The sequence below is a fragment of the Heliangelus exortis genome, chromosome 19 (assembly GCF_036169615.1).
Source record: "Heliangelus exortis chromosome 19, bHelExo1.hap1, whole genome shotgun sequence".
NCBI lineage: Eukaryota > Metazoa > Chordata > Aves > Apodiformes > Trochilidae > Heliangelus > Heliangelus exortis.
This window is the reverse complement of record NC_092440.1, coordinates 11,436,205-11,463,778: the sequence shown is the minus strand read 5'-3', so window position 1 is coordinate 11,463,778 and position 27,574 is coordinate 11,436,205. Positions and strand designations below refer to the sequence as shown.

General features: G+C 45.4%; 3 protein-coding genes and 2 long non-coding RNA genes across 9 annotated transcripts in view; 3 read left to right on the top strand and 2 right to left on the bottom strand.

Moving 5' to 3' along the window:
- Positions 1–50: 50 nt before the first annotated feature.
- LOC139805139 (uncharacterized) lies at positions 51–4,097 on the top strand. Its single transcript, XR_011729701.1, has 3 exons — positions 51–336; positions 1,059–1,153; positions 4,039–4,097. It is a non-coding gene; the product is annotated as an uncharacterized lncRNA (long non-coding RNA).
- On the bottom strand, positions 3,707–4,373 carry LOC139805136 (uncharacterized). Its single transcript, XR_011729698.1, has 2 exons — positions 4,263–4,373; positions 3,707–3,836 (listed from the first exon to the last, which is right to left on the bottom strand). It is a non-coding gene; the product is annotated as an uncharacterized lncRNA (long non-coding RNA).
- Positions 4,374–4,377: 4 nt separating this feature from the next.
- Positions 4,378–18,040, top strand: MORN3 (MORN repeat containing 3). 3 transcript variants are annotated; one of them, XM_071763198.1, is made up of 6 exons: positions 4,378–4,485; positions 6,780–6,935; positions 8,456–8,613; positions 10,093–10,252; positions 12,891–13,075; positions 15,140–18,040. In XM_071763198.1, exons 2-6 carry the CDS (start codon positions 6,791–6,793, stop codon positions 15,239–15,241), a joined length of 750 nt encoding a protein of 249 aa, XP_071619299.1. In that variant the 5' UTR covers positions 4,378–4,485; positions 6,780–6,790; the 3' UTR covers positions 15,242–18,040. The 3 variants fall into 3 exon arrangements, with proteins under 3 accessions (XP_071619299.1, XP_071619300.1, XP_071619301.1); XM_071763199.1 differs by lacking the exon at positions 4,378–4,485 and adding an exon at positions 5,418–5,520; XM_071763200.1 differs by lacking the exon at positions 4,378–4,485 and adding an exon at positions 5,807–5,829.
- On the bottom strand, positions 15,585–27,559 carry LOC139805134 (calcium release-activated calcium channel protein 1). 3 transcript variants are annotated; one of them, XM_071763201.1, is made up of 2 exons: positions 27,258–27,559; positions 15,585–18,725 (listed from the first exon to the last, which is right to left on the bottom strand). In XM_071763201.1, exons 1-2 carry the CDS (start codon positions 27,369–27,371, stop codon positions 18,156–18,158), a joined length of 684 nt encoding a protein of 227 aa, XP_071619302.1. In that variant the 5' UTR covers positions 27,372–27,559; the 3' UTR covers positions 15,585–18,155. The 3 variants fall into 3 exon arrangements, with proteins under 3 accessions (XP_071619302.1, XP_071619304.1, XP_071619303.1); XM_071763203.1 differs by lacking the exon at positions 27,258–27,559 and adding an exon at positions 26,855–26,922; XM_071763202.1 differs by lacking the exon at positions 27,258–27,559 and adding an exon at positions 24,875–24,994.
- Positions 25,422–27,574, top strand: part of KDM2B (lysine demethylase 2B) — a 112,500-nt gene continuing 110,347 nt past the window's right edge. The window contains exon 1 of the mRNA XM_071763184.1: positions 25,422–26,837. The gene's annotated coding sequence lies outside the window, so the exon portion shown is untranslated. The remainder of the gene's footprint in view (positions 26,838–27,574) is intronic.

Below are 27,574 nucleotides of genomic sequence, written 5' to 3'. Positions count from 1 at the left end.
GAGCGCGGCGCCGCCGTGGCTCGCGCCACCCCTCCCGCCCCGCCCCGTCCTCCGCCCGCCTGAGGTGAGGAAACGCCTCAGCCCGACCCGAACCGACCCCACCTCGGTCCCGGTCACCTCCCGGGGACCCCAGCGCCTCCCCCGGCTCCCTCCTTGTTGTGGCGGAGCCTGAATGGCGGCGTGGAGCTGAGGGGGGAGATAAATCCCTCTGTGTGGCATTGGCGGAGCCGCCGTGCCGCGGGGATGATCCCCGCAGAGCGATCTGGTGGCTGAGGTGATGGCGGCCCCGCCCGGCTGGGAGCCGGGGCAGGGCGGGTGGCTGATAGCAAAGATAAAGTGAGGAGATGATTCCTTATCTTTTTCTGTTTGTCATGAGAACAAAAAGCCGCCTGGGGGTAGGACTGGCGAACTGAGAGCGGGGCCTGGTGGCCCCCGGGCTGAAGGAGAGGAAGAGCACACAGCTCTCGGGGGCGGAGGGTGAGGGAAAGGCGCGGAGCACAGGGCTGGGGGGGCTGGACCGGAGGTGAGAAGGCCGCAAAGTGTAGGAATTGAGCCTCCTGTAATAGTGGTGTGTTAGAGAAAGATGGAAATAGGCAAAGTGGAAGAAAAAAGAGAAAGGAAGGGGAAAAAAAAACAGAATGGGGAAGGGAGGAGTGAAGCCAAAGTAAAAAGTTGAGTGCAATGCTGTCGTTTCACAGAGAGTATCTGTAGGATCCCATTTCCTTGGATTCAGCACAAACGACAAAAAACATTTGACCCTTCTCTGCACACTGTCCTTTGTTCTTTCCTATGGCTGCATTAGCCCTGTCTGCACATTTTATGCTTTTTTTTTGTACTTTTCACACACGTACTTTTCATATTTCTGCTGATTTAACAGCCACCAAGGGCAGGGACATTGCATTGTCCATTCAGCACCTCCAGTGAGGTTTGCGGTTGTACAGAGATCAAACACATGAAAGTAGGATAATAAACTAAAAAAAAAGTGTAGTATAAATACCAGAGGAGTTTGTTATTTATGATTCTAGCATTTATCTGCAACACTGAACCTTGTGTTACAGGAAGCCCCAAGGATTTTGGATTCCAGAGAAAGAATTGCATCTCGGATCACAGCTTTAATTCTGAGCTGGATACATCCTGAACAGTTTAACATAAGGTTGGAGTAGTCCCTACTAGAAAAGTTATTTTCCCTTCCCACATGAAAATAATCCCTCTACCTTTGCAATTACTCTGTCATCTCAGTGCAGTTTATCACAGAGTCAACCCTAAGATGTGGCTACATTTGTTTAGGAAGTGCCCTGCTCATTACATCACACTCTGAAGTGGGCACACTGAATTCTTACAGAATTCATCATTACTTGCAGAATACATCATAAATTATAAAGAACTCTTAAGACTATTCAATTAACTCCTGAACTACATGCCTCAAAAGAACAGAAGAAACCTCTTAATATCAATTGTGGCTGTGTGCTCTGTGCCACAATTTTGCAGCCTTTTGACATGTTTTTGGGGCTGTGCTTCTCTTGGTGCTGCACATACAAAAGCAGGAAATGTGCATTTCCCATTCAGAGCTGTGCCTGGCCTGGAGCTCTTCCCAACAGCCTTGCACCTCACCAGATCTTTGTTTAAAGTTTTTAAGTTCTGAATAAACTTCCCTACAGCTCTTGACAAGGAACAATCCTTATACATATTGAGAGTGTTTCTAATTATAACCTCTAAAGATCTCTTTGGAAGTTTTTTAACAGAAGCATGCTAATTATACAAAGAGATCTATATTTTAATTGGAACAGAAAACATAAAATAATTTCATTAAAAACAAGTAATGTGAGTGTAGCACAGCTGGCCATACAGCTGGTTCTAGCAACAGTAAATGTTGTGTCATTATAAAAGTTTTCAGAAATACTTGTAATCTCTTTCCACTGCCTGGGAGATTACTGCTGCTCATATAAACTGGTTGTTTCAATCACATCTTTGTGAATAAAACCAAAGCAAGGTAAGATAACACTGAATTTTTATTTTTTTAACTAAAGAATTTGTTTAGTACGGTGTATATAATTTTACTTGCTAAACCATCCGTTTTTATTAGTCAGTTTAAAAAGGACTCTATTTTTTGAGTTAAGAGTCAGAAAACAACACATCACAGAACATATTTATATCACGGTCGATGGTCCTGAGTGATTTAAATTTCCTCCTGCACATTCTTGGCATTTGTTCTATTTCACTGTCAACTTCCCTTTCAGTTTTCAGGCTTCTTGCAATTTTTATTTCTACAACAACTTCAACGTGTTCCTTTTGGGGAAAGGACAAAATATAAATGTGGGTGAGTCTCTACTTTAACATCAGGTCACACCATGACTAGGTGACACACAAGCCATGATAAAATACTTGGCTCATGCTTCAGCTGGGAGTTGGTACTGCTGATTCATTTAGTGCTCTGGATTTATTCCACAATCAAGGACTTGAAGTGAGACATTAGCTCCAGTATGCCCAAATTTATCTGCCTGTTTTAAACAATATCCCTGCAAAGCACTCTAGAGTTGTGCAGTAAATAATTCTCAGCTTTGGGTGCCTTCACTCATTAACATCTGCAGCCTCTGTTTGAGCAGTCTTGTTGCAGGCTGTTAAGAAGAGACAATTAGCTGTAAATCTGCCACAAAAGAAGCTCAAGGGGAGAGGGGATCTCATAAGCATCAGCTTCAAAGTCTTCAACGTTTCACTTTGCATGACAATGTCAGCAAGTGCTCAAACATTTCAGCTAACCCAGGCTTCTCAGTTCAGGTTGTTTTGATGTAAAAACATGGGTTTTAAAGCTATTCTCAACAAAAAGGAGGAAACAGATGTAAAAAAACTGCTTTCCTGCAAGACTGCCTCTTAAGCAACAGCCAACCAGAAAAGTTTGCACCTCAAACTTTTCACTTCAGTTCCTCCTAAATGCTGGTAATAATAATTCTGGGAAAAAAAAACCCAAAACAACTAACCAACAACAACAACAACAAAAAAAAAACAACACCCTCCCTCCCCCCAAAAAAGACCCAACAACCCCAAAACAGAGCAGTAGAGAAGCTCCTTCAGCTTTGCACCCACTCTGCGTTCATCCGGCTGCACCCGACTCACGCTTGGTCGGAGTCCAAGACCCTCCCACCGCTTCCTCTGGTTTTTCTCCTGACTATAACAGCAATAAAACACACATCTGAGCATCCTACTGCCACAGTATGTTGTTGTCACCTTCTTCACCTTTAAAGAATCCCAACATATGTTTCTCTACATTTTTTTTTTTGTCTCTATTTATTCTACAAAGTTCCCAGAATAAACTTAAATTATTGATTCTCACAGTTATCAGTTGGTTTGGGCATTTCACTTGGGTAATTCCCCAAGCTCTGTGCGAGCAAACTCAGATTGGAGCAGCTGTCTCCTTTTGTTGTGAAAATGATCGGTTTCGGATGTAGACTGCTGAGGTCCTTTGTGTTTATTGGATTTTAAAATATCTTACACTTCGTAAAAAAAAAACAAAAATAAGGCACACCGAATGACATGGGATTTTTATCCCCGAATGACGTGTTTCTGGGCGTGTTTCCCTGAGCATTTTCCCTTCACTCCCAATTTCACTAGAAGAAATTGGGAGAGCTAAAAGTCCATTGCAAGGAATTGTATTGGCAGTATAACGAGCTGAGCAAAACCCGGATTTACACTGACCGATTTAACAGCTTCCTTTCAGTCTTAATAAATGATAAGTTTAATAAAACGCTGGACAACTGAAGCAACAAGGGCATGAATTGGAGCTCTGTTATGTCCTGGTGGAGCCGGCTTTGCTGGTTCTCCTCGGTGGCAGCGACCAGTACCTGTGAGAATCAAACAAGAAACCAATTTTTAAAACAAAACAAACAAACAAACAATTCCAAATAGCCAAGAAGGAGATTTTGGGCCAGATTTTAACTGGAAAGTCTGGAATGAGAGAAATCGCACCAAAGATAAACCTAATGCTAGCCCAGTATAACCTGGATTTTTACCCTAATTTTCTTTCATGTTTGTATTTTCCTACAGCTTGGATCTACCTCCACCATCTCCTTGCATGTTTCTCCATTCTCTTCCAAGACTGGCAAATTTGGAAGATTTCTCTGTTACCCACCAGCACTGTCATCAGTGCATTCATTTGCACCCTTCTGCTGCTACACTTAAATTAAAAAAAACCCCAAAACAACCAGAAGTGAAACACCTGTGAAACATTTTATGTTCTGCTGGATAGTCCTAACTTACAAGACCTGTACCTCCAGCGTGGCATGTGCTTAGCAGACCCACGGAGAAACCTGGCTCCAACTCCACCCCTCCTGCTCACCGTGGGACACCCGGGGTGAGCCCGTGTCCCGCCCGCAGCTCCCCGCTCCTCAGGTCTCCGGCCGCTCTCCCATCACCCTTCGCGCAGGAGTTTGGCAGAGTTGCCATGACGACCTCTCCGATGCAGCCGGCAGTACCCAGCCACACCGAGCACAGGTTGGTGTCCTGAGATGGCTCTTGGGGTGGGAGGTGACAGGAAAGCAGGGGCCAAACTCGAGGGTACTTTGCAAACCGAGCCCGTGGGTTCCCCCCCGCTGCCTGCTCCCATTGCTGCTCTGGCACCCTGAGGAGCAGCAAAAGGCACCCTGAGTGTGCCCTGCTCAGAGCCACCACTTCAGGGGCAGGGGGGGACCAGGGATGACTTGGCTGTGCTGTAGGGTACCTGCAGTGGGACCCCCCTGTAGGGCTGCATCGTGGGGCGGGGGGTGAACTCAGCTGTGACACCCTCAGGGCTGGGCTGTGGTCAGGCTGGGTGCTCCTGTGTGAGCAGAGCTGGTGTGGAGGTCACACACTGGGATGTGGTGGCAGGCAGGAAGCTGCCAGACACAGCCAGCAGCCTCTACTCTGCAGCCAGTTGAAATTGCCACCCTGGTTTTTATGAAGTTAATATGCATGGCTGGAAAAGAAAAAAAAAAAATAAATGCGTTGCTCTGAAGTCCTGTGAAGACCAGGGGAAAACAGTGTGCTTCCCATAGGGCTGCACAAACTAAAGCTGTGTTTTACCAGAATGCTGATGAAGCACAGGCTCCGGGATTCTGTGAGATCCTCCTTCCCGAGGGCAGCAGCACCGGTGGCAGAGCTGCACGGGAGCGGCAGCCTCTCCAGCCGCCAGTGCCGAGCTGCAGCAACACCGACTACATTAACACTTGGCATGGGCAGGGGAGTCCAGCTGCCAAATCCTCCTCTGCCCTCACGGACAACCCTAAGCCCTAAATATCTGCTTTGAGGGTTGGCAGCATTGTGGTCTTCATCTTCATCTCTTTTCTTGAGGCACCTGCGGTCAACAGATAAAGAGGGAGCAACCAGCCAGGAACTCACTCTCTTGCCCCTCTCCTTCCACGCTGCCTGGTAGGAACCTCCCTGGCTCTGAGCTCACAATGTAGCAGCCGGGCAGGTCCCCCAGCCCTGCCTGCACTTCCCTGGCTCTGCCTGCACTCCCCCAGCCCTTCCCGTGCCCACCACAGTCCCATGGTAAGGAGACACACGGGACACAAACTCCACAGCTGTGTTTGAGGGAGGAAGGCTAATCATGGGCACAGAAGTGGTGTTTTTTTAGCAGATATCACCCAAATAGCTGTTGAAAGACCGTTTCCCAAAGCTCCGAAAAAAATTGAGGCTGAGTGCTAATTATAATCTTAGATACAATTTCTAGCTTTTACTTCAGCAATGACACAAAGCACCTTCCTTTTCCCTTTACTCTAAACTTTCCCCCATGCCAGGGGCCCTGGCACCCGTGGCACAGCAGGAACAGAAGCTCTGCTCCCTCCCAAGAAGGGAGAGGTAAAGAAAAATCACCAGATACGGCTCAGTCCAGCGAATCAGGACAGAAGGGGGAGCCCAGGAGACAAAATCGGAGAGCATCCCACCCTGCTGGGCTCCAGCCAAGCTCTCAGTGTTGATGACATTCTTAGAAACTTGCTTTTTGTTTCTATAGCCACCTCTTGGCATTTATTTATGGTTTATAGGAGACCACTCTCACCTCCGAGTCCATGCTGACATTCTTGCTCTGCTGAACGGAGCTGTTCCATCAGCAATGCCCAGGAATCTCCACCATGCAGCATTCCACTGTTACCCTCTCTGTATTTATGGGCCAAACAAGCTTTTTCTCCCACCTTTTTCCCCTCGATGATCCTTTCTCTCCAGACCTCCAACACGTGAATCACCTCCCTGCTTTCAACAAGACACCTTTAGGACTAATACTTTGAGCAGAAAGGGGCCTGAGCTGCATTAACTGCTGGATGTATGAAGTGTCCCAGCTCCTGGGGACTCCTGCCAACTCTCTGACCCACTACATCTTTTGAATGCCTTCCAATGTCCTGAGATATTTCCTAGCAAACAAATAATTTTCTAATTTGCTTAAAGGACTGGTCCTGCCTCACACAGAGCTGGTGGTGGAGCAGCCATGGGAAAGAGCCTGGCAAGGTTTTGGCTCGACAGAGAGGGAGCTGCCTTTCCCTCTGCTCTCCAATACCTGCAGCAGGTGCAGAGAGCAGTGCCCACCAGAGACTCAACCTGCTGAGACTTATTTAACATTTCCCAACAGGCCAGTGCTGGTTTGTACTTCAGTATTTTTTTAATAGCTTGTTTGTGTATCTCTATTTAACCAGAAGCCAGACATCAATTACTGACCTGGGTGCATATTAAAACATAGCTGACAAATTGACTGTTCTGCCCATCCCTGCCTTGCAATTTCTCTCTAATTCTTTGCTGACAATTGTGTTCCTCTCCAGCCACAGAAAATATGCCCATTGAAAAATACCCCAGGACTACAGAGCCTCTCTGGCGTGAGTGGGACAGGAAAGCACAGAAATGTGGATTAAGACACACAATCTATGCTGTAAATGGGGATCAGTACACTGGAGAATGGCTGGACAACTTGAAACATGGTAAGACAATCCATTTTTGGGAAAAGTACCCATTTAAATGTCTTAATAAAAGCATCCAGGGGCAGGGAGCAGTTGTATATGCTCTTGGAAGACCATTCATTCATGTATGCCTGCATATATATATGTCTGTATATAAATGTCTCTGAAAAATGTAATGCAAAAATACTCTGTCCTGGTTTTGAGCAGCCAGAACAGGACAGGCTTGTTTACCAAGCCAAGAGTTGGAAGCCTCTGGTGGAGGAAGGTGGAGGGAGGGTGGAGAAAGGTGGAGAAAGGTGGAGAAAGGTGGAGAAAGGTGGAGAAGGGTGGAGAAGGGTGGAGGAGGCTGACAGAGGGTGGAAGAAAGCTGAGGAGGTTGAAGGAGGGTGGAGGAAGGTGGAGAAAGGTGGAGAAGGGTGGAGGAGGCTGACAGAGGGTGGAAGAAAGCTGAGGAGGTTGAAGGAGGGTGGAGCAGGGTGGAGAAAGGTGGAGGAGGCTGGAGCAGGGTGGAGGAGCATGGAGGTGGGTGGAGGAGGGTGTAGGAAGTTGGAGGAAGGATGAGGAGGTTGGAGGAGGGTGGAAGAAGGTGGAGGAAGGTGGAGGAAGGTGGAGGAAGGTGGAGGAGCGTGGACAAGGGTGGAGGAGGCTGGAGGAAGGTGGAGAAAGGTGGAGGAGGGTGGAGGAAGGCAGAGGAGGGTGGAGTAGGGTGGAGAAAGGTGGAGGAGGGTGGGGGTGGGCAGAGGAAGGTGGGAGAATATGGAGGAGGGTGGAGGAAGGTTGGAAGAAGGTTGGAAGAAGGTTGGAAGAAGGTGGAGCAGGGTGGAGGAGGGTGGAGGAAGGTTGAGGGAGGTGGAGGAGGGTGGAGGCGGGTGGAGGAGGGTGGAAGAGTGTGGAAGAATGTGGAGGAGGGTGGAGGTGGGTGGAGGAGGAGGTTGGAGGAGGGTGGAGGGAGGTGGAGAAAGGTGGAAGAGGATGGAGGAGTGTGGAGGAAGGCAGAGGAGGCTGGAGTAGGGTGGACAAAGGTGGAGGAAGGTGGAGGAGGGTGGAGCAGGGTGGAGGAGGGTGGAGGAGGGTGGAGGAGGGCAGAGGAAGGTTGAGGAGGTTGTAGGAGGGTGGAGGAAGGTAGAGGAGGCTGGAATAGGGTGGACAAAGGTGGAGGAAGGTGCAGGAGGGTGGAGGAGGGTAGAGGGAGGCAGAGGAAGGTGCAGGAGAGTGGAGGAAGGTTGAGGGAGGTGGAGGAGGGTGGAAGAGTGTGGAAGAATGTGCAGCAGGATGGAGGTGGGTGGAGGAGGGTGGAGGTGGGTGGAGGAGGGTGGAGGGAGGTGGAGAAGGGTGGAGGAAGGTGGAGGAAGCCAGAGGAACCTTTGATCAAGATTAACGATGCATCCAACTCAGAAATCCAAACTGAATCCCAGACATAAACCTGCCCAGGTCAGGCAATGCCACTTCACCTGGGATGGAGCTGTAGGAAGGCAGCCCCCTAAATCCTTCTCCTAACAACTGCAATGTTCTCCTTATCATTCCTCTTGCTTGTTAAACAGGTAAAGGCACCCAGATATGGAAAGCCACTGGAGCTGTTTATAGTGGTGACTGGAAATTTGGGAAGCGGGACGGTTATGGCTCCTACAGCATTCCTGACCCCGTAACCAAGGAATACAGGAAGGTGTATACAGGCTGGTGGGAAAACGACAAAAGATGTGTGAGTTTTCTTGCATCTGCAAGTTTTCCTGCAACAAGTCAGTGTCCCCCAGGGCATGGAGAAGAGTTGGGTGCACACATGCAAAAAAAAAAATCAGTTAAAGCACTGATTTTTCAAATATTTAGATTTAATTGAAGGGCCTGGGGGAAAATAATAGGTTGGAAAATGAAAGCAAGAGAATAAGCTCTGGTGTTAAGCCCTCTCCCCCAGCCATTCCCAATCTTGCTGCTCCTGGTGTTACCTCTCCACATCAGTTGCTGCAGGAGCTGCACCGTGTCCCTCATCTGGCAATAGTGAAGCAACACTGCAACTCTGAGCAGAAGCTACAGGAACAAACCTTCCTCCAGGCTTGGGTTCTCTTTAAAATCTTAATTTGAACGTTGTTCAGAGAACTTCAAGAGTAAAAAAATAATGTAATTCATAAAAAGACAAAAGTGGCTGAGAACGTGCTGTGATCCACTGTATCCTCTCTGGAGAGGGACTCATCCCACCCATCCACAGCAGTCACTGCCTGGTCTCACCCACTGCTTGGCCAAGCAGGATGAGAGGAATTGAATGCTGTGTCTTAATTGTTCCCATCTCTCTCATTCCTCTCATCCTTGAAAGAGTTGGAGGAAACAGTACTGTAAGCATTGCAGGAAAATGTACCTCCTTCTGGGAGTTCTATAGCATATCAGACAAATAACGATTTCTTTTGGAAATGAAGTCTGTCACATAAATCACTGATTTTTCTAAAGGAAACATAACAAGGAAGTTATCTGGTAAAAATGACTGCAATCTCCTGTGCAAAATCCTTGCAGGAATGTTTTTTTGATCTGCCAATGGAAACCTTGTGTTCACCTTTGTGTTAGCTCTTAAATGAAATTAATAGCTTTGTACACTTCTAATTGGGGTGTGGCTCTGTGGCTCCAGCCTCCTGGAGGGAGCTTCCCATCCCCTGCTTTGAGGACAAATACTGGATGATGGAGCTTTGCTGAAAGATTTATAACAACTTCCAAATATGACTAGGGCTGATTTGTTTTCTTCTACAAAACTTCTCCCTCAGCACTATAAATCTATATGTAATATAGATTTATTTATATATATAAAAATATCATTAATGCTAGGAAAAAACCAGTGATTTCCAGAACTGATTTTATTTTTTATTCGGAGATTAAGTAAAAGCTTTATTCCTATGGGAAAAACTGAGAGACAGGTCTTGTTTATACTGCATATCCACAGCCAGGCTTATATACAAGTAGAACCTGCTTCTAGCTAAATATTAGCAGTGACCTTGCCAATGATAACAGACCCTGACACAAACCCGAGGTTTTGTTGTGCGAATAAAACCATTTGCCGAAAAAAATCCCGTGCCATCACCTCCTGTTTCCTTCAGGACACAAACAGCCATATGTAAGAGCACTAAGAAAAGGAAAAAATTATCAAGAAAATAATAGACTCTTGAGGCTCCTAACTGGCCACCTCTGTGCTGCCCTCCAGGGCCCTGGGATGATGTTGTTCCCCGGCGGGGAGCGCTACGAGGGTGACTGGAGCGGTGGGCTGCGGAGTGGCTGGGGCCGGATGTACTACCAGGACAAATCCATCTATGAGGGACAGTGGCTGGAGGACAAGCCCCACGGGAAGGGGAGGCTGCGGCTGTGTAAGTACCAGCCCCCCTCACCCGATGCATCTGGTGGCCTTTTTCAAGGTCTTTGGTGTCACCCTGCTCTCCAGATATCTGGGTGCTACTTCACAGCTCCCGCTGCAGCCTGGCGTCAGGGTTGCAGCTGCTCCCCTGTGTCATCCCTCCCCTCCTGGTCTGGGGCAGGAGGCAGCACAGGCTGTGCAAGGACCAGGGTTGTGCTGCTCAAGCCCACAGGAATGAAAGCTTGTTTTTTGCTGTGATTTACATTTAAATGACTGGGATGGTTAGGGTTAGAGATAATATACTGTTGGGTCAGAGAAGAGCACATCTCTCTTTTCAAGTCAGGCACTTTGCCAGGCAGATTTTCTAGCTGCTGCATACCAAAGAGGAGTCCATTTTCCAGGGGGAAAAAAAAAATATTTTGGAGTTCACTCCATTCCCTTTCTTACTCCTGAAACTGGCTGACAAGGAGTGAACACAGGGGTTTCATAAATAGATGATCCCTTCTCAGAAATAACACCGAACACATTATAGACTGAGAACTTTGGGGGCAATCTCAGCATAAAACCAGAAACTTTAACTTTTTTTTCACCCTTATTTTGCTTGGATCTCAACACACTTTTCCCCCAAGCCAAAAATGCCAATCCTTTGCAGTGGAAAACACTGCAATCCAGGAATGTGTGAAGAAATATTATCTCTATATTATTATTCATCTATTCTCCTTTTTTTGCTTGAAAGTGATCTCAAGGCTAGTAATTAGCTAAGCAAAGCAGCTGGGAGGAATGAGCATGACCTTCACTAGACATCATATGCACGACTGCACTCTCTGATGACTGCAAAGTCACTTTGGACCGATGGCTCACTCAGATGAAATCAGCACCCGCTTTCAGGCAGAACTCCTTCCACTGATCTGCTTCACTCCCATCAAAGTCACCCTCAGCATTATAAAGTGGTGGCCCCTCGGGGCTGAGCTGCAGCTGATGTGGTTTCAGAGCCCGGTTGCCTCCAGCATAGCCTGCAACTGATGGTGAGCTGGATTCCTTTTGGTTAAATTTAGCAAGAGCCATTATTTTATACCCCCAACCTGAAAGTATTCAGCTCAGCCTCTGGAAAAGTGCCCACGTGGCCGGCAGCTTCGCAATGGTGAAAGAAAAAGGAGTTCTTCAGCGGAGGTCACGATGAGCTGCAGCTCAAGATTAAATTGCTTGTAGTGGCAGCACGCCCGGGGAGGGTGAGCTTGGTTGGCAGCACTGTGCTCATGTGCTGCCCCTGCTACAGCCCGGTGCCAAACGGCTTTGAAACCTGAGCAGTTTCTGTCCACCGAGCAGATCTGGTGTGTAGGCAACACAGGTCCTGGGATGCTGTGAGAGGAGAGGGGCTGGGAGCAGCCAGGGCTGCAGTGCAGCCAGAGCATTCCATGGCCCCTTCATCACAGATGGGTCTGTGAGCTTGGTGGTTTCTGAGTTGTCAGTGAATGGAGAACAGAAGCTGAGCTGATCCCACCTGTGGACAGGTCTGTGTGGCAGATGAGCACACCACCAGATGCAAGCTGAAAATAACCACCCCCATGGCTCCAGCCTGTAAACCAGACCATGCCTGAGAACCCTGGCAGCCATGCTCCCCCCCCAGGACATTTTTTGTTTAACTCTCTTGCCTTGCAGCTTCTGGCAAACCCCAGCTCCCTCTTCAGCACTGTACTGGGAACTCTGGTATTGTGGCCACCTCTTGCCATGAAGAAGGGCAAAGTTCAGCTGAGACACAAAGATATTTTCCACTTGGTCAGAAATTCCCTGTATTTTTTGGCTTAGAAACACTGTATCTGGGAAAAAGAGAGCAGAGGACTCTTCTAGTGAGAGCTGGGTGGCCTGGTTGTATCCTAGCCCAAACATCACCATAGGATGTCCCTTCTCAGCCTGTGTTCCTGGATGAGGCTGCTCTGCTTCCCCTTGCAGCTCTACTTTCCCTCTTGGTGATGGATTCTTGGAGAGCAGCAGAGAACCTGCAAAAACCTCTCTCAACTTGCAAGAAAAATCTAAGACATGGAATACAGCTGGGAGCACAGCCTGTAAATGATTCTCTGGGCCATTCAGACACTCACAGCAATTCCCACTCTGTAATTAATTGAAAAAACCCATAACTTTTAGTACTATTTGAAACCAAGATTATTTTGACTGGACAATGATCAGACAGTGCTGCTGTTTCTTGCCCAGACAAGAAAGCCTCTTCAAGCCAGAATTCCAGGGTGATTTGTTGCAGTGACAAATCCAAAACTTGCATCCTCTAATTTTTGATGTTTTAAAGAGTTACTCAGTGACTGCTCTGACCCTGAGTTCACTTGCTTGGCCTATCAGCAAAAAAATTAGGATCTCCAGGAGAAGAACACAGCAGGTGAATGCAGTTCCTGTTCTGAATGGGCAAACTTGAGCTCCTTCTGTAGCCTTTTGTCCTCTGTGGCATGGCAAACAGAGCACAGCAAAAGCAAACCAACACACTGTACTTCAGAGACCCCTGGAACTAAAAGGACCCAAACAGATGATCTCCTCTTCTGTCAGTTTGCTGTGTTGGTTGGTTTTGTTTGCAGCCCTTTCATGGAACAGTAAAAATTTCATGGAACAGTAAAAATTTCATGGTCTGTTCATGTGTTTAATTGCAGCAAATAAAAATTGGTACGAAGGAGGCTGGAAAGATGGAAAGAAGCATGGCCCAGGGAAATACTTCTACTTCAATAAGGGGCAGTTGTTTGAAGGTGTCTGGGCAGCTGATATACCAAAATGTGGAATTATGATTGACTTTGGCAGAAATGAAGCTCCTGCCCCTACTCAGTATCCAATCCCAAAGGTAATTGCTTGGAAATTTGGGTTTCACTGGAGCTGTTTGCATGCATCAGCTCAGGGCAGCTCTCCATGTAGCATTTCACTCTTCAAGTGATTACTCCCATGGGGTTCCCAACTCATGGGGTGTGTGCTCAGTCTTCTGGCCAGCAGTGTCCTAAATGGCCCCACAGGGACAAACAGCCCATCCAGCCACTGCTGGAGCCTCCCCATTGCTTACATCTGAAAAAATGCAGTTCTCAGGCACTGCTCAGAGACCTGGAGCAGCACAAAGGAAATGGGGACAATAGAAGCAGAGACAATAGTGGGATTTGCGTCAAAACCAGAGGATTCTGCCAAGTTGAACAGCTAAAGCTGATCAGACCTTACCCAAACCCAGGGGCTGCAGCAATTTCTTTCAGCCAGGCACCCCAACTCAGGGTCTCTTTCACATCCAGCAGCACTGGGGGCTCAGGGGTGTGGTAACTTCCCCACGTTGGGAGCCAGAGAGCTCTGATCCCCTTTTCTCTTAAGGCTGTCACGTGCTGCAGGAGGAGCCAGTCCCTGTCCCCATCCCTGTCCCCCTCCCAAAGACTGGGCAAGGTGTACAATGGGGCATCCTGGGCTGCCAGCCTGGCAGGTGAAGCTGCCCACCTTCCTCCTCTGCTCCAGGGATAAAGTTGTTGGAAATGACATGAGGCTTCTGCAGCTACCAAAGCTCACAGGTGTAAGATTTTTGCTTCCTTTATTTTTTTAAAGCTGGTTTCTATAGCAAGGGTCCTTGGAGCACAAGCATTTTTGTCAGCCAGTTAATCCTGTAAGTACCAGGCATACACATGGCACTGCAAAATAATAAACACCAAATACTCACCAGGGAAGAATAAAAAGGAGCAAAAAGAATAAAAGGAGCAGTACTTCTGTAGCTAAAAATATTTACTTTACAAGGTTTGTCAAAGGTCAGCTGAGAATGGCCTCCGGCAACCCAGCCCAGCAGCCCTGGGCCAAATTGCCATTTTGCTACAGCATATTAAAGCCTGGCTGTTTCTTTAACTCTCTGAAGACCAAGTTATGACCCAATTTTCGCTGGTCTTATGAGTAAAAAGAAAGCATCAACTTTCACTGCCTTTAATGTGCTTTCTATCAGAAGAGATTTCTTGATCTCAGAATGTGAAGGGACAGATAAAAAGAGAAAAATTGAACTCAGATTTTCATAAACCTTTTGCCCAATTACTGTCACAAAAGCAGACATAGGATGAATATTAGAAGCTGCCAAAACCAGAGATAAACTAAGTAGTCAGCTTGCACCTGGGAAGAGGCAAACAGTGAGGATCTGAGCTTCTGCATGGAAGCAGCATCACTGTGTGTCTTCTTAGCAGGTAAAAGGAACAAACAGTGGGGATGCACAGGACAGAAAATGGCTGAAAGCTTGAGAGTGATTATCACAAACTTGGAAGGAAATCAGTAGGTAGATGATGGGATTGCATCAAGGCAGAATTTGAATGTAACTGCAGATGGGGAAAGACTCAATGTGGTGGACGTGGTATATTTACAATTGTAATTATTGAAGCCAAGGCTTCAGAAAGGGTAACAAAGTAGGTATGGAAAGGACTGGATGTTTTCTGCCAACATCACAGACATGTGAACCCTCCCAGAAAGCATCAGGAGATAAAGCAGTTCAGAGACAAGTTCCTGGCAGGGTTTTGGCATTTCCTGCACAAGAATCTGCATCTTGTTACATGAATCCAGAGTCCTCCTTTCATGGTGCCTCTGATGCTCACTTGGGTGACTGCAATTACCTTTTGAAACAGCATGGGAAACTCAAGAGGCTACAAATCAAAGAAAATTTTGCCCAAAAATGTGTTTTGTTAAAGGAGAGTCAGTCTACTCCATACACACCTGTTTCAAGGAGATGAGCTGATGATCACAATAAAATTCAGGAGGCATTGCAATGTTTCTAAAACAGCAGCTGAAAGGCTGCAATATAAACTGAAGTCCTGATACATGGCACTCTGGTAATGCTCCAGTTATCAAGATCTACAAAACCTTAAACTTCAATTACACTGCTTAACTGATTTGTATTCTTTTTCTTTAGATTGAACTGGTGGATCCAGATGGTGTTTTAGCAGAGGCCCAGGCTATGTTTGATGACAGCCAAAATGAAGAATTGGATGCTGGGGACAAAAAAGAGATGTGAGATAAGAACATGATGCTGGGTTACTTATTTGAGTCCCAAACCCATACTGGGGTGCATTATATCATGGTCTGCCTTGCTTTTCCCTCAAGGCTGCACGTGTGTGCTTCACTCTGCAGGTGGCTGGGCTCAGTGGTTTCCTCCCACTAACCCTAACCTAACTCTAACCCAGTATTTAGGCAAGGAAAGGAAAAAAAAAAGGAAAAAGAAACACAAAAAGCTGGGAGAGAGTGACTCTGCCAAGCTCCTCTGTGTCATTTTTTCTGTGAAGAAAATTAGCACAATATATCCCAAGAAATAAGGGATAGAGAGAAAATAAGCATATTTTAGGCCTCTAGATAGAAAATAATCAGCAACAGTTTAGTTCATTTTATTTCATTAAGGTATTTTATATCTAAATAAGTGATATACAATAACCAATGTTTAAAATGCTTGAGGTAAATACATAATACCATTAGTATAAATAAGAGATAAAAACAAATTCTAAGTGCACTCTTATTTAGATCCATGTTCCTGGGTCTGGTTACTGTCTCTGGCACACAGTTATGAGACTGTGCCCAAGCTGTAACTTTAATGACCATTTCCACAGCTGGAAAAAGAGAGGAACTTACTCAGTATCATGACTTAAAGTGCAGAAAACAGTCAGAAAATCATCTGTAATAACAGCGCCATTAGCTCAGAACCTACCAGCTTGAGAAAATTAAAAACAAGGTTGTCCCACCAGCTTCCAATTCTGTGCTTCTTAAAGCCCCCCACACTTCCTTGTCACTTTGTAAAAGATCCACAGAATAAAAAGAAATTCAGCTACTTAGCCAGGACAGCAAGTAATTTTATAAAATGTATTTTCAGGACTTCCATTCAAAATAGTATTTTAACTTCTGATGAGGCTTTTGAAGAATTTTTTTTTTTTTTCCTCAAGACAAGACAAGGCTGATATTCCAGTAAAGTATGGGAAAATGTTGCACCTACTACAAAGATTTTGTAGTTTTGGAATGCTGTTTAACATCTTTACCAACATAACCCTTCCATCCTCCCAGTGCTCCATGAATGCACACCCATGGGACCAGTCACATTTCTCACCAGCAGCAGATTTGTGTTAGTAATAGAATATATTTGAAGAATAATGTAATGAGAGACAGAGAAAATCCAGTTTGGCCTCTGTATGCCAGAAGGGCAGCAAGTGGAAAACTCTTTTCTGCTTGTGAATCAGGAATGCTGCTGAAAAATAATAGGCCAGCAGTTTTTTTTAATGGTAATTTTTCAGAACACAAACACACCATGGGTAACCTTGTCAAAACTTCCCACTACAGTGGTGCTGAGTCCCTTTGGCTGCACAAGGCAGCTTCAGTAGTAAACACACTCTGCCACCCCACCTCTGTATCCTACAGGTTGTAAATACCTCAGGATAACTGGAGATGGAGTTTGGGTGGAAAAGACACCCTGTTCAGCCCAAGCTCCAGTGTATTATCATGTTCACCCCTGTCTAGGTTCAAAAATCCCAAGTTTCTATTCCACAGTGTTTAGCTACAACAGGGAAGTCAACTTTTGTTCCATTAGACCCAAAACCTGTCTCAGTTTGTGTTAAAAAGACAGCTCTTACCCGTTAAAGCTCAAAGCTGCTTCAAAGAAGAACTGCATTCCAAAAAACTCCACTTCTAGCTATAGCCAGAATTACTGAAGCAGCCTTTCTTGGACAAACCTCTTATCTAAGAGACCAAATGGAAGTTTTTTGCTCAAGAGGAAATAAAAACCGACACCATAGCCTGGCTGTCACAGACATGTGTGTCTGAAAGTAAGCAGCAATATTAATTACAAATAACCTACTTTTATAAATAAAGCTACATAGGGAAAAGTAGTCTTCCAGAGTCTTTGGAAGCAAAAAATGCTTTACAAGTTACTAAATACAACACTTCAGCAAGAAGACTTTATCTAAACAAGGAAAGCCAAGGCATAGCTAATTACTTGGGAATCCAACGCAGAGAAAGCACCTTTTGCTGATTGTATCTGAGGATTTATTAAAAATGTATATTAAATATAAAAGTACAAAATAATTATTACCTTGGCTTGGAGAAAAACACAGCAGTGATTGTGATCTTTACACTAAAAAAATTATCCAGTGATAATTTCATCTAGTTCCTTTTTTTTTTTTTTTTTTTAAATATTGCTAATTGGCAAAGAGGCAAATCTTATCTCTCTAGATAACATGTGCCAGCTTGTGAAAACTTCAGAACAGTTATTGCTTTTATTTTCTTCCAGAGAAGAATAGACTAGAATTTCATTCCTACTCCTGTGGCCATACCACATGGCAGTAAGATCAGTCATGGGTGTTTAGCAAGTTAGAAAATGTGTAACCATCACAGGGAAAAGGTGCTGGAAAAATTGGTAAAGTAATAATTACTTGGCAGCCAAACCTGGTGGGGAAAGTGGTGGGAAAGCCTTCACCATCTGTCAGGGCTTTGAGAGAGAACAGCACTAGCACTGAAACCAAGTGCTAATTGCTGCATATCCCAAGTAATTTGTACCATGCCACGTAATATGGGTTGGAGAAGCAGTATTTTCTAGTCAATGCCAACATCAAATAAAGAGGGAAAACCAAGCTTCTCTATCTATCTCTAACAAATACCCAAATTTACAATGCTATTTTCCATGTATTTATGCAGCCACCATTCAGCAGCAAAAAGAAGCAATCTAGCCAGACAGTGCTCAGAAGAGGAGGGATGCACGTGCATCCATTCCTTCAGATGTCTGATAGCTAAAATTTTATGAAGGAACAGTGTGCGTTTTTTCTCTCTAAAGGGTTAGTATAAAACATTTATAATCTCTCTTTACACAATAATCAACAGTTCAACCAGTTCATCCACAGGGGAGTAAACAAGGCAGAAGCACAACAGTGGGTTTATTTTCTTTAAGCAAAGGTTTACGCAAAATGGGTAACAGGTGGGGAGATGGTGTCCCCTCTGTGATCCAGCTGATCCTGGAGCCGTGCAAATTCAGCAAGTTCATTCAGTTCTTGGAACTGCCTGTCTGTTTTATGGCTCACCAGTGACCTGTAGAAGTGGACTGCAAACACAATGAAAATCAATCCAAAAGGAACCATGATAGACGTTGATGCAATGGCTGCTGCCTGTCCTGATGTGATGATAGAAGAACTGTTGCTCTTGAGCTGACTCTCAGTTTTCTTCTTTAAAGGAAGAAACTTCACCCAACACAGTAGCACCACCTCTGCAAGAAAGAGCAAAGTCCCAATGACAGTAGAAAAGGCCCAGGCAAGCTCAATGTGCCGATGCATACGCTCATGAGGAGATTCCTTTACAGAGTTGAGATTATGCACATTGCTGACTGCCTCTATGTTTGGAAGAATGCAGGTACTTATCATGAGTGCAAACAGGTGAACTGCAACGAGGACAGTAGTACAGGCACTGAAGGCTATCAAGAGACCTTGAGGGTATTCGTGTTCTGCATCCAGCTGAACTTCTACCATAGCCACCTGAAATGGGAAGATGAAAGATGTAGTTATCTTTGTTACATTTGACTTCTCTTTAAAGTTCAAATCATGTTTCTGGAAGATCCTCTGATCCAAACGAGATACTGGTCTGCATTTAAATCTCTCTCCATGTCAAACTGTACCCTTTCAATTAGGTCCAGATTTATGTCTGAACTATCAAGCAATAGCCACCATTCTCATACCTCCTGTTCTGCTGCAGAGCAAACCATCAGACATGTTTCAACAGGCATTCAAGGCCATTTGCCAATATTTTAATTCCTTTATTGAAAACTTTTATTGCCATAAGCCTAGCCACTCAGTCAACTTGCAGTTCCCAAGTCTTACAAGAAACTCCAAAAGAAATTATATTAATGCATATAAAATTATTGCTCAGAGATTTAAAAATACCATTTCTAAACCGTGGGAAACTTCACATTTGAGAGGACAAATATTTGATCCTTGGGTCTCTCTTCTGTAGGGTTGCTTGTTAAATCCCAATGTACTTGTGGGATGTTAGGCTCCCTGAATTTTTCACAGAGCAACAGCAATCCTTCAACACAGAGGATTCATTTTCATACTGTTAAAAGTTTTTTCTTGTAAATTTTCTGGTGTATGTCTAAACTCAAAAGACTATCCAGCATGGCAAGACATTTTAATCCTCTGTCCTAGTACTTATCATGTTAACATAGCCATAACACTAAAAAGCATTGTAAGATGAAAACTTTTTTTTTTTTCTTAAGAACGGATATATTTAATTTGCCAAACACTGAAGACATTCCTGAAATTCAGCAAGACTGTAACTGGTACTTAAGACTTGGCACACAGGCAGGAAAGGTGTAACTTCCTTCAGTTTGGTGCAAATCATGCAATTACTTACTGTACTCTGTAATTGTGGGGAGCATCAGCATCACTTGAAAAGTAGCCTAAGTGCTAGCCTTCTAACATGTCTAAATAAGCTGGCTGCCAAGTAGCCATACACACTGCCAATTATTTCCAGTAGTTTTCATGCCAGCACAGCCCAAGGGAGCCTGGTGTTAGGAATGACACTTGGACCTGTTTGTCACACTTGGCTGTCCTGCCAACAAGCAACACGACCTCCTATCCATGGCTGGAACCAAAGGGAAAGAGTACTAAGTGCATCAACTGCTGGGCCAGGAGAGATCCTACACCAAAGTGGGTAACAGAAAGGCAATATTCACCTGCTTTGACAAAAAGCATCACAATTTACCCACCTGGGAGACTACAGAGGCTGGAAGAATACTTGTATTGACACTGAAGGGATCACAGCTTTATAGGCTCTCCCTATAAAGGAGTGTAAGAGACACCCACTCTAACACTCAAGGTGTATTTGCAAGACAGAAACATTAGGAACAGCTCCACAACACACTAACAACTCTAAGAAGACTCCAGAGAGGGAGTTTGATGATCTTCTTGAACCAACCAGTGACAAAATATGACAGAAGATAGAAGGTATGTGCATAAGAAACAAGAAATGTGGGAGTTTATCATCAGCTCACAGACAGAAAAAAAAATGATGCTGAGGCTGGACAGAGACCCTTGTAAGCAAGGAGAAAACACACCAAGTAGCAGTCGTAGCTGACACTGGTGCTAGAAACACCCTAAAAGCAGCAGTGAGGGAAGGAAGGAAGCAAACACTTCTCTTTCACAAATACTTCTCAACTCACTTCAAATTGAGGCTTGGGGAGGCTGTAGGAAGGATGCAGAATGCCTGAAGGATTTTGAAGTCAACTGAAGTTCATGGCAAGTCTCTGGGGGGCAGAGCAAAGCCTCCTTGTGCTCATGCCTGGCACAGGATCTCCAGCTTGACCCAAGAGTGAAAAGTCAGTTCATGTTTTCTGTCTCCTGGAATTGTTGAGGAAGTTAATTTGGGAGCTTTTTCACTATAGACAAATTGCCAGCTCTTTTCAACTGCAAGACTCTTTACTTCCTGGGCCAAGCCTGAGCCAGGCACCCAAAACAAAAGCCTCCATTTCTCATTATCAGGCCCCATGACTATTTCACATGGCGAAGCAAAGCCTCAGAAGTTCTCCTTTGCTCATGCTGTGATTTCAAAATGCACAGATCACCACTGCTCATGTAAGGTAACACTTGCAAAAACAGATGAGCTCATTTGGTATGATCCAAACCTGTGCAAAGCCTGAGCTCACAGACAGAGGATGATGTTCCATGCAGGAGGGTGTTCTGTGGTGCCCTCCATGAGGTTTCTACACTGGTGCAGAAGAGGAGCCCCTCAGGGCAGGGACTGTCACTGATGTCTGCACAGTATCCTATATAAAATGTTTCAGCACCTTCTCCTTCACAGCTTTCAAGGCTTCTTTGAACACTTGCTGCACAATTTTCTACTGTGCAGCTTCCATTCTGCCTTGCTGCATGCTCACAGAATAACGTAGCTTGGAAGACACCTCAAGAGTTCATCTGGTCTAATCCCTGGCTCAAAGAAGAGCTAACTTTAAACTTCAGATCACCCTGCAGATATGACTGACAGATTTACTACAGCCCTTGCCAAAGCTGTATATCTGAAATACAGCTTCTTGACAAAGTTAAAGGACTCCTTGGGTTAGAATGCAGGGCTGGAGGTTCCATAAGCCAGAAGCAGGTGGGTATCCAGGTGTTTCCAAAGATAACGGAATTTGGACACACAACCATGTTAAGGTTTCCAGCAGTCCTGGTATTCAGAGTCATGGCAGTCTGAATACTAGAAAATTAACAGTTTTGCCCTCTGGAAGATTCTGCATTTCAATTTTATTTCAAGTTCAATATCTTGAAATTCGTTGTACTTCTTCATAGGGCTTCCATGTGTTATTAGACCAGAAGGAGCTTAAATAAGGATCCTACTTTTAAATGAAAATCAAAATCCTGCATGCTCTGAAGGTTTCAGCCCATACAAGAGCACTTACAATGTGCCTCTGAAAAGTATTGACTCCACTGCTTTGCAAGTGAGCTGTGATACATTAATAAAACAATTTTCACCAGCAGCAACAACCAACATAAGAAAGCAGTCTGCAAATTAAGTTCATATTGCTACTGAAATGCAGGATAAGCAACTGTCCTGGTATGTCACTTGTTCATTTTTACCACACCAGCAGGACAGAAATTAATAATTTACTCAAATTTTAGCACTGTTGCCCAGTTTTATAGGCTACTAGACAGTATGTTGGTATTACCTAAACTTAGTTTAATTTGAAGCATAACACAAGCTTCAAATTCAATTTCTGCTTTAAGATAGGGGTTTCTGAAATAAGTATCTGGGGAAAAAAAACATTACAGAAAACCATCAGGAGGAAAACAAAAGGAAGAACTTCAGTAAGAGCCAGCCACGTAGCAGGTCACACTGACACTTTCCAACACAGGAAAAAAGGTGAGTGACTGCTCTTTGTTACCACCTGCAATACCAACAGCAGTGAACAGAGAATCCAAGGGCTTTCTGGCCTAATCACAGGCTTACATCTTTTTTCAGAATCAGAAACCACCTTTTTTTCAGATTTTTCAGAATTTACTGCTGAAGAGAAAAGGAAATAAAATGCTCTCTCTCAAGTAAATCAGTATTATATACGAGCTATTTATAGGTGGCTTCCTCTCCACGAAGATAACTTTGAGCTGTGGTTGGCAGGAATATCAGGGAGGCTGTGCTGTCACTGCCACACTGTCTCTCACTGTACCCAACACGTGTGAACAGACGCTGTGAGTCACCAGGGAGTTCAGTGTGCCATGGACAGGCAGCTCCCAGCCAGAGCCACAGCCAATCCAAACTCCTCACTGCTGCTCACAGATCTGAAGGCCACACGTGGCCACTACCCCACAGAACACCTGATTTTAGCTAAATTCAGTCTGTAACCAGGGGGCTGCAGTCAGCAACTACTGACAGGTGGGATGGATGGCTGGCTGGCTGGAGATTTGTCTCCTGTACCCAAGATGCTTTCTGAGCAGCCTAAAGCTCCACTGCAAATGCTTTCCTGTCCTCTGTATCCAACAGATTCAGCCATGAATCAGAGAGCAAAAAAACCAATTTTACTAAAAGTAACTAGGTTTAAAAATAGACCCATAATGACCCATTTAATGGAATACTTTGAGAAATGCTGGCTCTCCACAGGATCATATTCTTAGCTGATGCACAAGAGCAACCCCCCACTGCAGTAAAGAGCAAACCCCCACTGGAAAGGACAATGTCAGCTTCAAACTTCAGCCTCGAGGTTCACATCACAAGGTTATTTCAGCAGCAAATTCCATCTTCCACCCCACTGCCTGCCTGTGTGTGGGACCACAGAGGAAAGCTGAGAATGAGATGGGTGTCACGGATTCACTGGAAATCAGCACTCCTCTGGCTGCCCCCTCAGCTCCCAGTCGGATGGGCTTGGTTTTCCTGACAGTACTATAAGCTCCCAGAGACAGAGGCAAAGAGCCAGGCTCTCACAGGGTGTCTGCACCATTCATTAGGTTATAAACAACTCACAGAAAGCTTCTGTCTGAGTCCAAATCAGTCAATGGAAATAAAAAGGTCAAAATAATGATCTTGTTACTGGTTTTATACAGGAGAGAATGTAAGCATCTTTTATCTGCCACTTTAGAATCAGGACTGTATGCTGCAAAATGTGAATATTTCCTAAAGTTAATGCCAGAATACAGGATTTTATATTAGTTTGCTACTCAACATGAAAAGGCAATACCCATACACTGTTGGAGTAAATGTATCTTAAGAAGGCAGTGTCTCTACACAGTGTTACCTACAATAAATCTATTCAGTAGCTTGAAGATCAGACTGGACAGCACAGCAGGGAGAAGAAATAGCAGCTCAGTATCACCTTTACATCCTCCAAACCACAGCAGCCACAAGCAGCTGCTGTAAGGCAGAGAACAGTAAGAGCCCCAACTACTCCATGCCACCTGCCTTGCTCCTCTACAACCTCGGTGCAGAAATACTCTGAGGAGCAACAAAACGCTGATTTTGTGACTGGAATGGAAGAAATCTTCCAGATGGGGGCAGATTGTTTGGAGCAGAGTGCTGACCTGAAAGTGCAATAGCAACATGAAAGGTAAGTGGCAGTAAAGCCTTGAGACTGGACTCATAACACTCTCCTGCATGTTACAAAATGCAGCTGTTGCGTATTATTCTACCAGTTATGTAGTTAAATGCAGCCAAAACAATTCTATAGAGACTATTTCAATATTTAGAACCCCAGAATAACCTTTATTAGACAAGGACTATGCTGTCCTGAGTATCTGTACGACACTGACAGCAGCATGGGCCTGGTTTCTACCCAGCATTATTATGTATTATAACAAAGTATTATTATGGAAATTGGCTACATAAATATTCATCAGAGCAGTCAGCCTTTCACAAAATGTGACTGGAGCTGTCTTCACAAGACTGTATGTATTGGCTGCATTTCAAAGGCAAGAGTTGACAGTTTTTTGATGATATTAAATATTTGAAGTGGATGTAGTACTCTCTAGACAAGAGTCCACACAGTTTGGACCACTAAAGGAATTTAAAAGAAAACTGTGCTGTCTGGTAAAAAATGTCTTCTGCATCCTAAATGCATTCAAGTCAGCCATAGTGGGAATATAATTTAGACCTCACTAGTTCAGGCTTGGGTATTTTCACAAAGCTTTTAATTGGTGGAGGGAAGAGCTGCTTAAATTGTCCAGTTTGATGACTGTTGGGATCAACTTCCCTGTATTTGTGGCTCCAGCATCACGATGTAAAGTGTGCTGAACACAAGATTATAAACTTCACAGATTTCCTCTAATCTGAACAAAGTAAATGCTTGGGTTTACTTGTGGCAGCTTAGCTTTAACATCAGCTTGCAATCACCAGCCCCCACAACTGTTTCTGAAGCTAAACGTGCAGTGGAAAATTGTGCTGTGTAGCTGTAAACCAAAACTAATTGTAAAATAGGTTTTTCATCCAACTTCTCTGCAGAACCACAACATAATTGAGTTTGAAACCTGGCTGAGCGTTTCATCCTCTCCACATCACTGACCCGGGCAATCTCTTGACTTGGGCATGGATCATTTAACCAGGGTAGAGGCAAGAAACTTTGCACTTATGCAAAAAATAGGACAGAATTAAAGGAACGAGGGGGTGGAGGGAGGAATGGATACATGTAGCTCATACTAGAGGATGCAAGTACCGTTTAATTAAAGAGGATCAATGGGGCTGGCATGGAAACAAGCACATTCCACTCCAGACAACTCCCATCAATTGGCTGGGTAGTCCTGGATGTGCCACTTAGGCTTTCGTCCTAACATAGATAAAGAAAATAGAGGAACAATAAGTCTTAACTGCTGTTGTAAGCTTTAGATCCAAGATGAGATTGTACTTTAGCAGCACTTTGTTCAAATATCAGGTCCCAAGGAATCTGCTGAATTCAGTAAACAATGCATAGGCCTGACAGCACAAAGAAGGCCCTGCTTTGCAAGTCAGGATTGCCTTGACAACCTCAAAAGATAGGCAAAGTTGTTAAAAAGAAATCTAAAAATACTTGAAAATCACATCTGAAAACAGATTAGGAAGTCTCAACTTCAGGACTGTCATAGCAAAACCAAAGAGGCTAAAAGTTGATTTCCATTGTGACCTTGGTAAATGAAGAAAATTAATGTGTTTTTTTGATGGATAACTTCTGAAAAATTGAATATTAATGTTAACATGTAACATTCCTGGAAAATAGATATTTTGTTAATGGGAACGAGGTGGCTTTTTCCTGAAATACTCTAAACAGCTTAAATTCAAAATCATCAGTTTTCAGCTACAGGACACTGACCTAGAAAACTTCTAGGGAAGAAACAAAAAGAAGCCTCATCTCATGCACCCATAGGAATTTTGAGAGTCCATATAGAGTATGCTTAGAGAAAAGCCAAAGCAGAGATTAAGTATGACTGTTGGAATATTTTTATTGAGACGCAACCTCCCCGAGATGAAATATTTTAAAAACTAACAAACTACATTTTTTTCCCATGTTCTCTCTCCTCAGTGTAAAAGCCTGACTCAAGGAACCACCCTGACAAAACTGCTCTGGCACAGGAGAAGGGGTGTACGACAAGGAGGGCTCATTAGCAGGAGCTGAGCCTGAGCTGCCAGCCTGATGCTTGTTACCCAAGGAGAACCCGCTCAAACACGCCGCTGCACTAACACAGTCGCCTGTCACTCAAAGGAACAGCAGTTCCCCACCACCCCTGAAGAGTTGTAGTCTGTTTTTAGCCATTGAGAAAGGACAGTGACATTTATTTGACCGTCAGGAGGCTGCTGAAGACCGGCTGCTATGTTTTCGAACAGCATCCTCTCTCTCTCTCACTAGAACAATGGCTCTTAAGGGAATTTATGGCTGAAAATACCTCGTTAAAACGCGGGGCAATAATCAAACCAAATTTTCAGTACATTTCAGTATTTACAACTACGATTCGTGTTTAACACCTATTCATAAAGGGGCTGAGTGCAGAGTTAGCAGCTTAGTATGTGAGAGAACTGAACATATGATGAAGCTTATGAATCACACTGCCCCCATCTATGTACAGCTTTCATTTGAGACGAGGATTACTGGACTCTGTTTCTATGTCAAACCCGACAGCAAAAACGTAACAAAAAAAAAGACATCCAACATGAACAAAAACCAATCTAAGCAATAACCAAGATTTTATAAAAAACAAAAAACCACAACAAACCACCACTAGAAACATCCGAACTACACATGCCTAACGACGGATGTAACGAATCGGAGGAACACCGTTAATTGTAGCCGGTTATTTTCCTCAATTTATCTAGAAACACCTCCAGTGCAACACCTGCCCTCGCATCCATTTCCACAATCTGTGCGGCTGCGGTCTGGGAAAAGCGAGAGCGCGGATCCCCTCGGCCTTGGGGACCTGTTGGGACTTTGTGTGCTCAGCCCACCTCGCCCTTGAGAGCGGAGCGAAAACACCGAAAAAACCCGCGCCAAGCTCCGCATCCGCAGCACCGCACAGTGTCTTCCATACCACAGCAAGCAGCAGGAACGTCCCGACAAATGGGATTTGTGGCGTGCCGAGCATCCTCCGCAGGAACAACGAGAGGAGGAAAAGAAAACCCAAAACCACAATCCCCAGAAGAACCTGCACAAGGTACGGGAGCTATTTACCGGTGTTCAAAAGCGGTCCAGCAGCTTTTGAATTATGCCATGACAACAGAAAACGAGCTACCGACGGGACCCCACCGGGACATGCCGGTGCACCCCTCCCGACCCCGCAGCACCCTCAATGCCTCCTCCCCGGCCCTCCCGGGAGCGCTGCCCCAGGGGAAGAGGCGCCAGGGCCCGCCCCGCTTCCCGCCGCTCCGGGGTGCCACCCGCCGCCTCAGGCGCGCGTCCCCGTCCCCGTCTCCTCCCGCCCCGCTGCAGCCTGAGGGGAGGCAGCGAGATCGCCAGCCAGAAAAAAAAGAGGGGAAGCGGCGGCTGAGCTCCCCGCAGCCGTCTCCGTACCGCCGGAGAGGCCGCGGGCCGCCTGCCAGTGTCCCCTGCCCGCCGGGCGAGGCCGGTGTCTCACCATGGCGAAGCCGGAGAGCAGCGCTGAGGTACGGCTGGAGGCTTTCAGCTTGGCGCGGCTCAGGTAGAGCTTCCGCCAGGACAGCGCCTGCATCGAGTGCTCGTTCAGGCTCATGGGCGGCGGGCTGAGGAGCGGAGCGGGAGGCGGAGGGAGGCGGCGGATCCTTCCGGCGGCAGAGCGAGGGCACCAGCTGCGCTAACACCCCATGGCGCCCAGCGGCCGCTCCTGCCGGTGCTGGGGCCGCGCCTGCTGCTGCCGCCGCCGCGCTGCTGCGAGCCTGCGCGCCGCCACCCGCCGGGCACCGCACCGCCCCGCAG

Excerpts from the sequence above, each read along its gene's own strand:
- MORN3 (XM_071763198.1), top strand. The coding sequence starts at position 6,791 with ATGCCCATTGAAAAATACCCCAGGACTACAGAGCCTCTCTGGCGTGAG. Across the intron at positions 6,936-8,455 it reads GCTGGACAACTTGAAACATG|GTAAAGGCACCCAGATATGG; the intron begins GTAAGACAATCC and ends CTTGTTAAACAG. Across the intron at positions 10,253-12,890 it reads GAAGGGGAGGCTGCGGCTGT|CAAATAAAAATTGGTACGAA; the intron begins GTAAGTACCAGC and ends GTTTAATTGCAG.
- LOC139805134 (XM_071763201.1), bottom strand. The coding sequence starts at position 27,371 with ATGAGCCTGAACGAGCACTCGATGCAGGCGCTGTCCTGGCGGAAGCTC. Across the intron at positions 18,726-27,257 it reads TGCTCTCCGGCTTCGCCATG|GTGGCTATGGTAGAAGTTCA; the intron begins GTGAGACACCGG and ends TTCCCATTTCAG.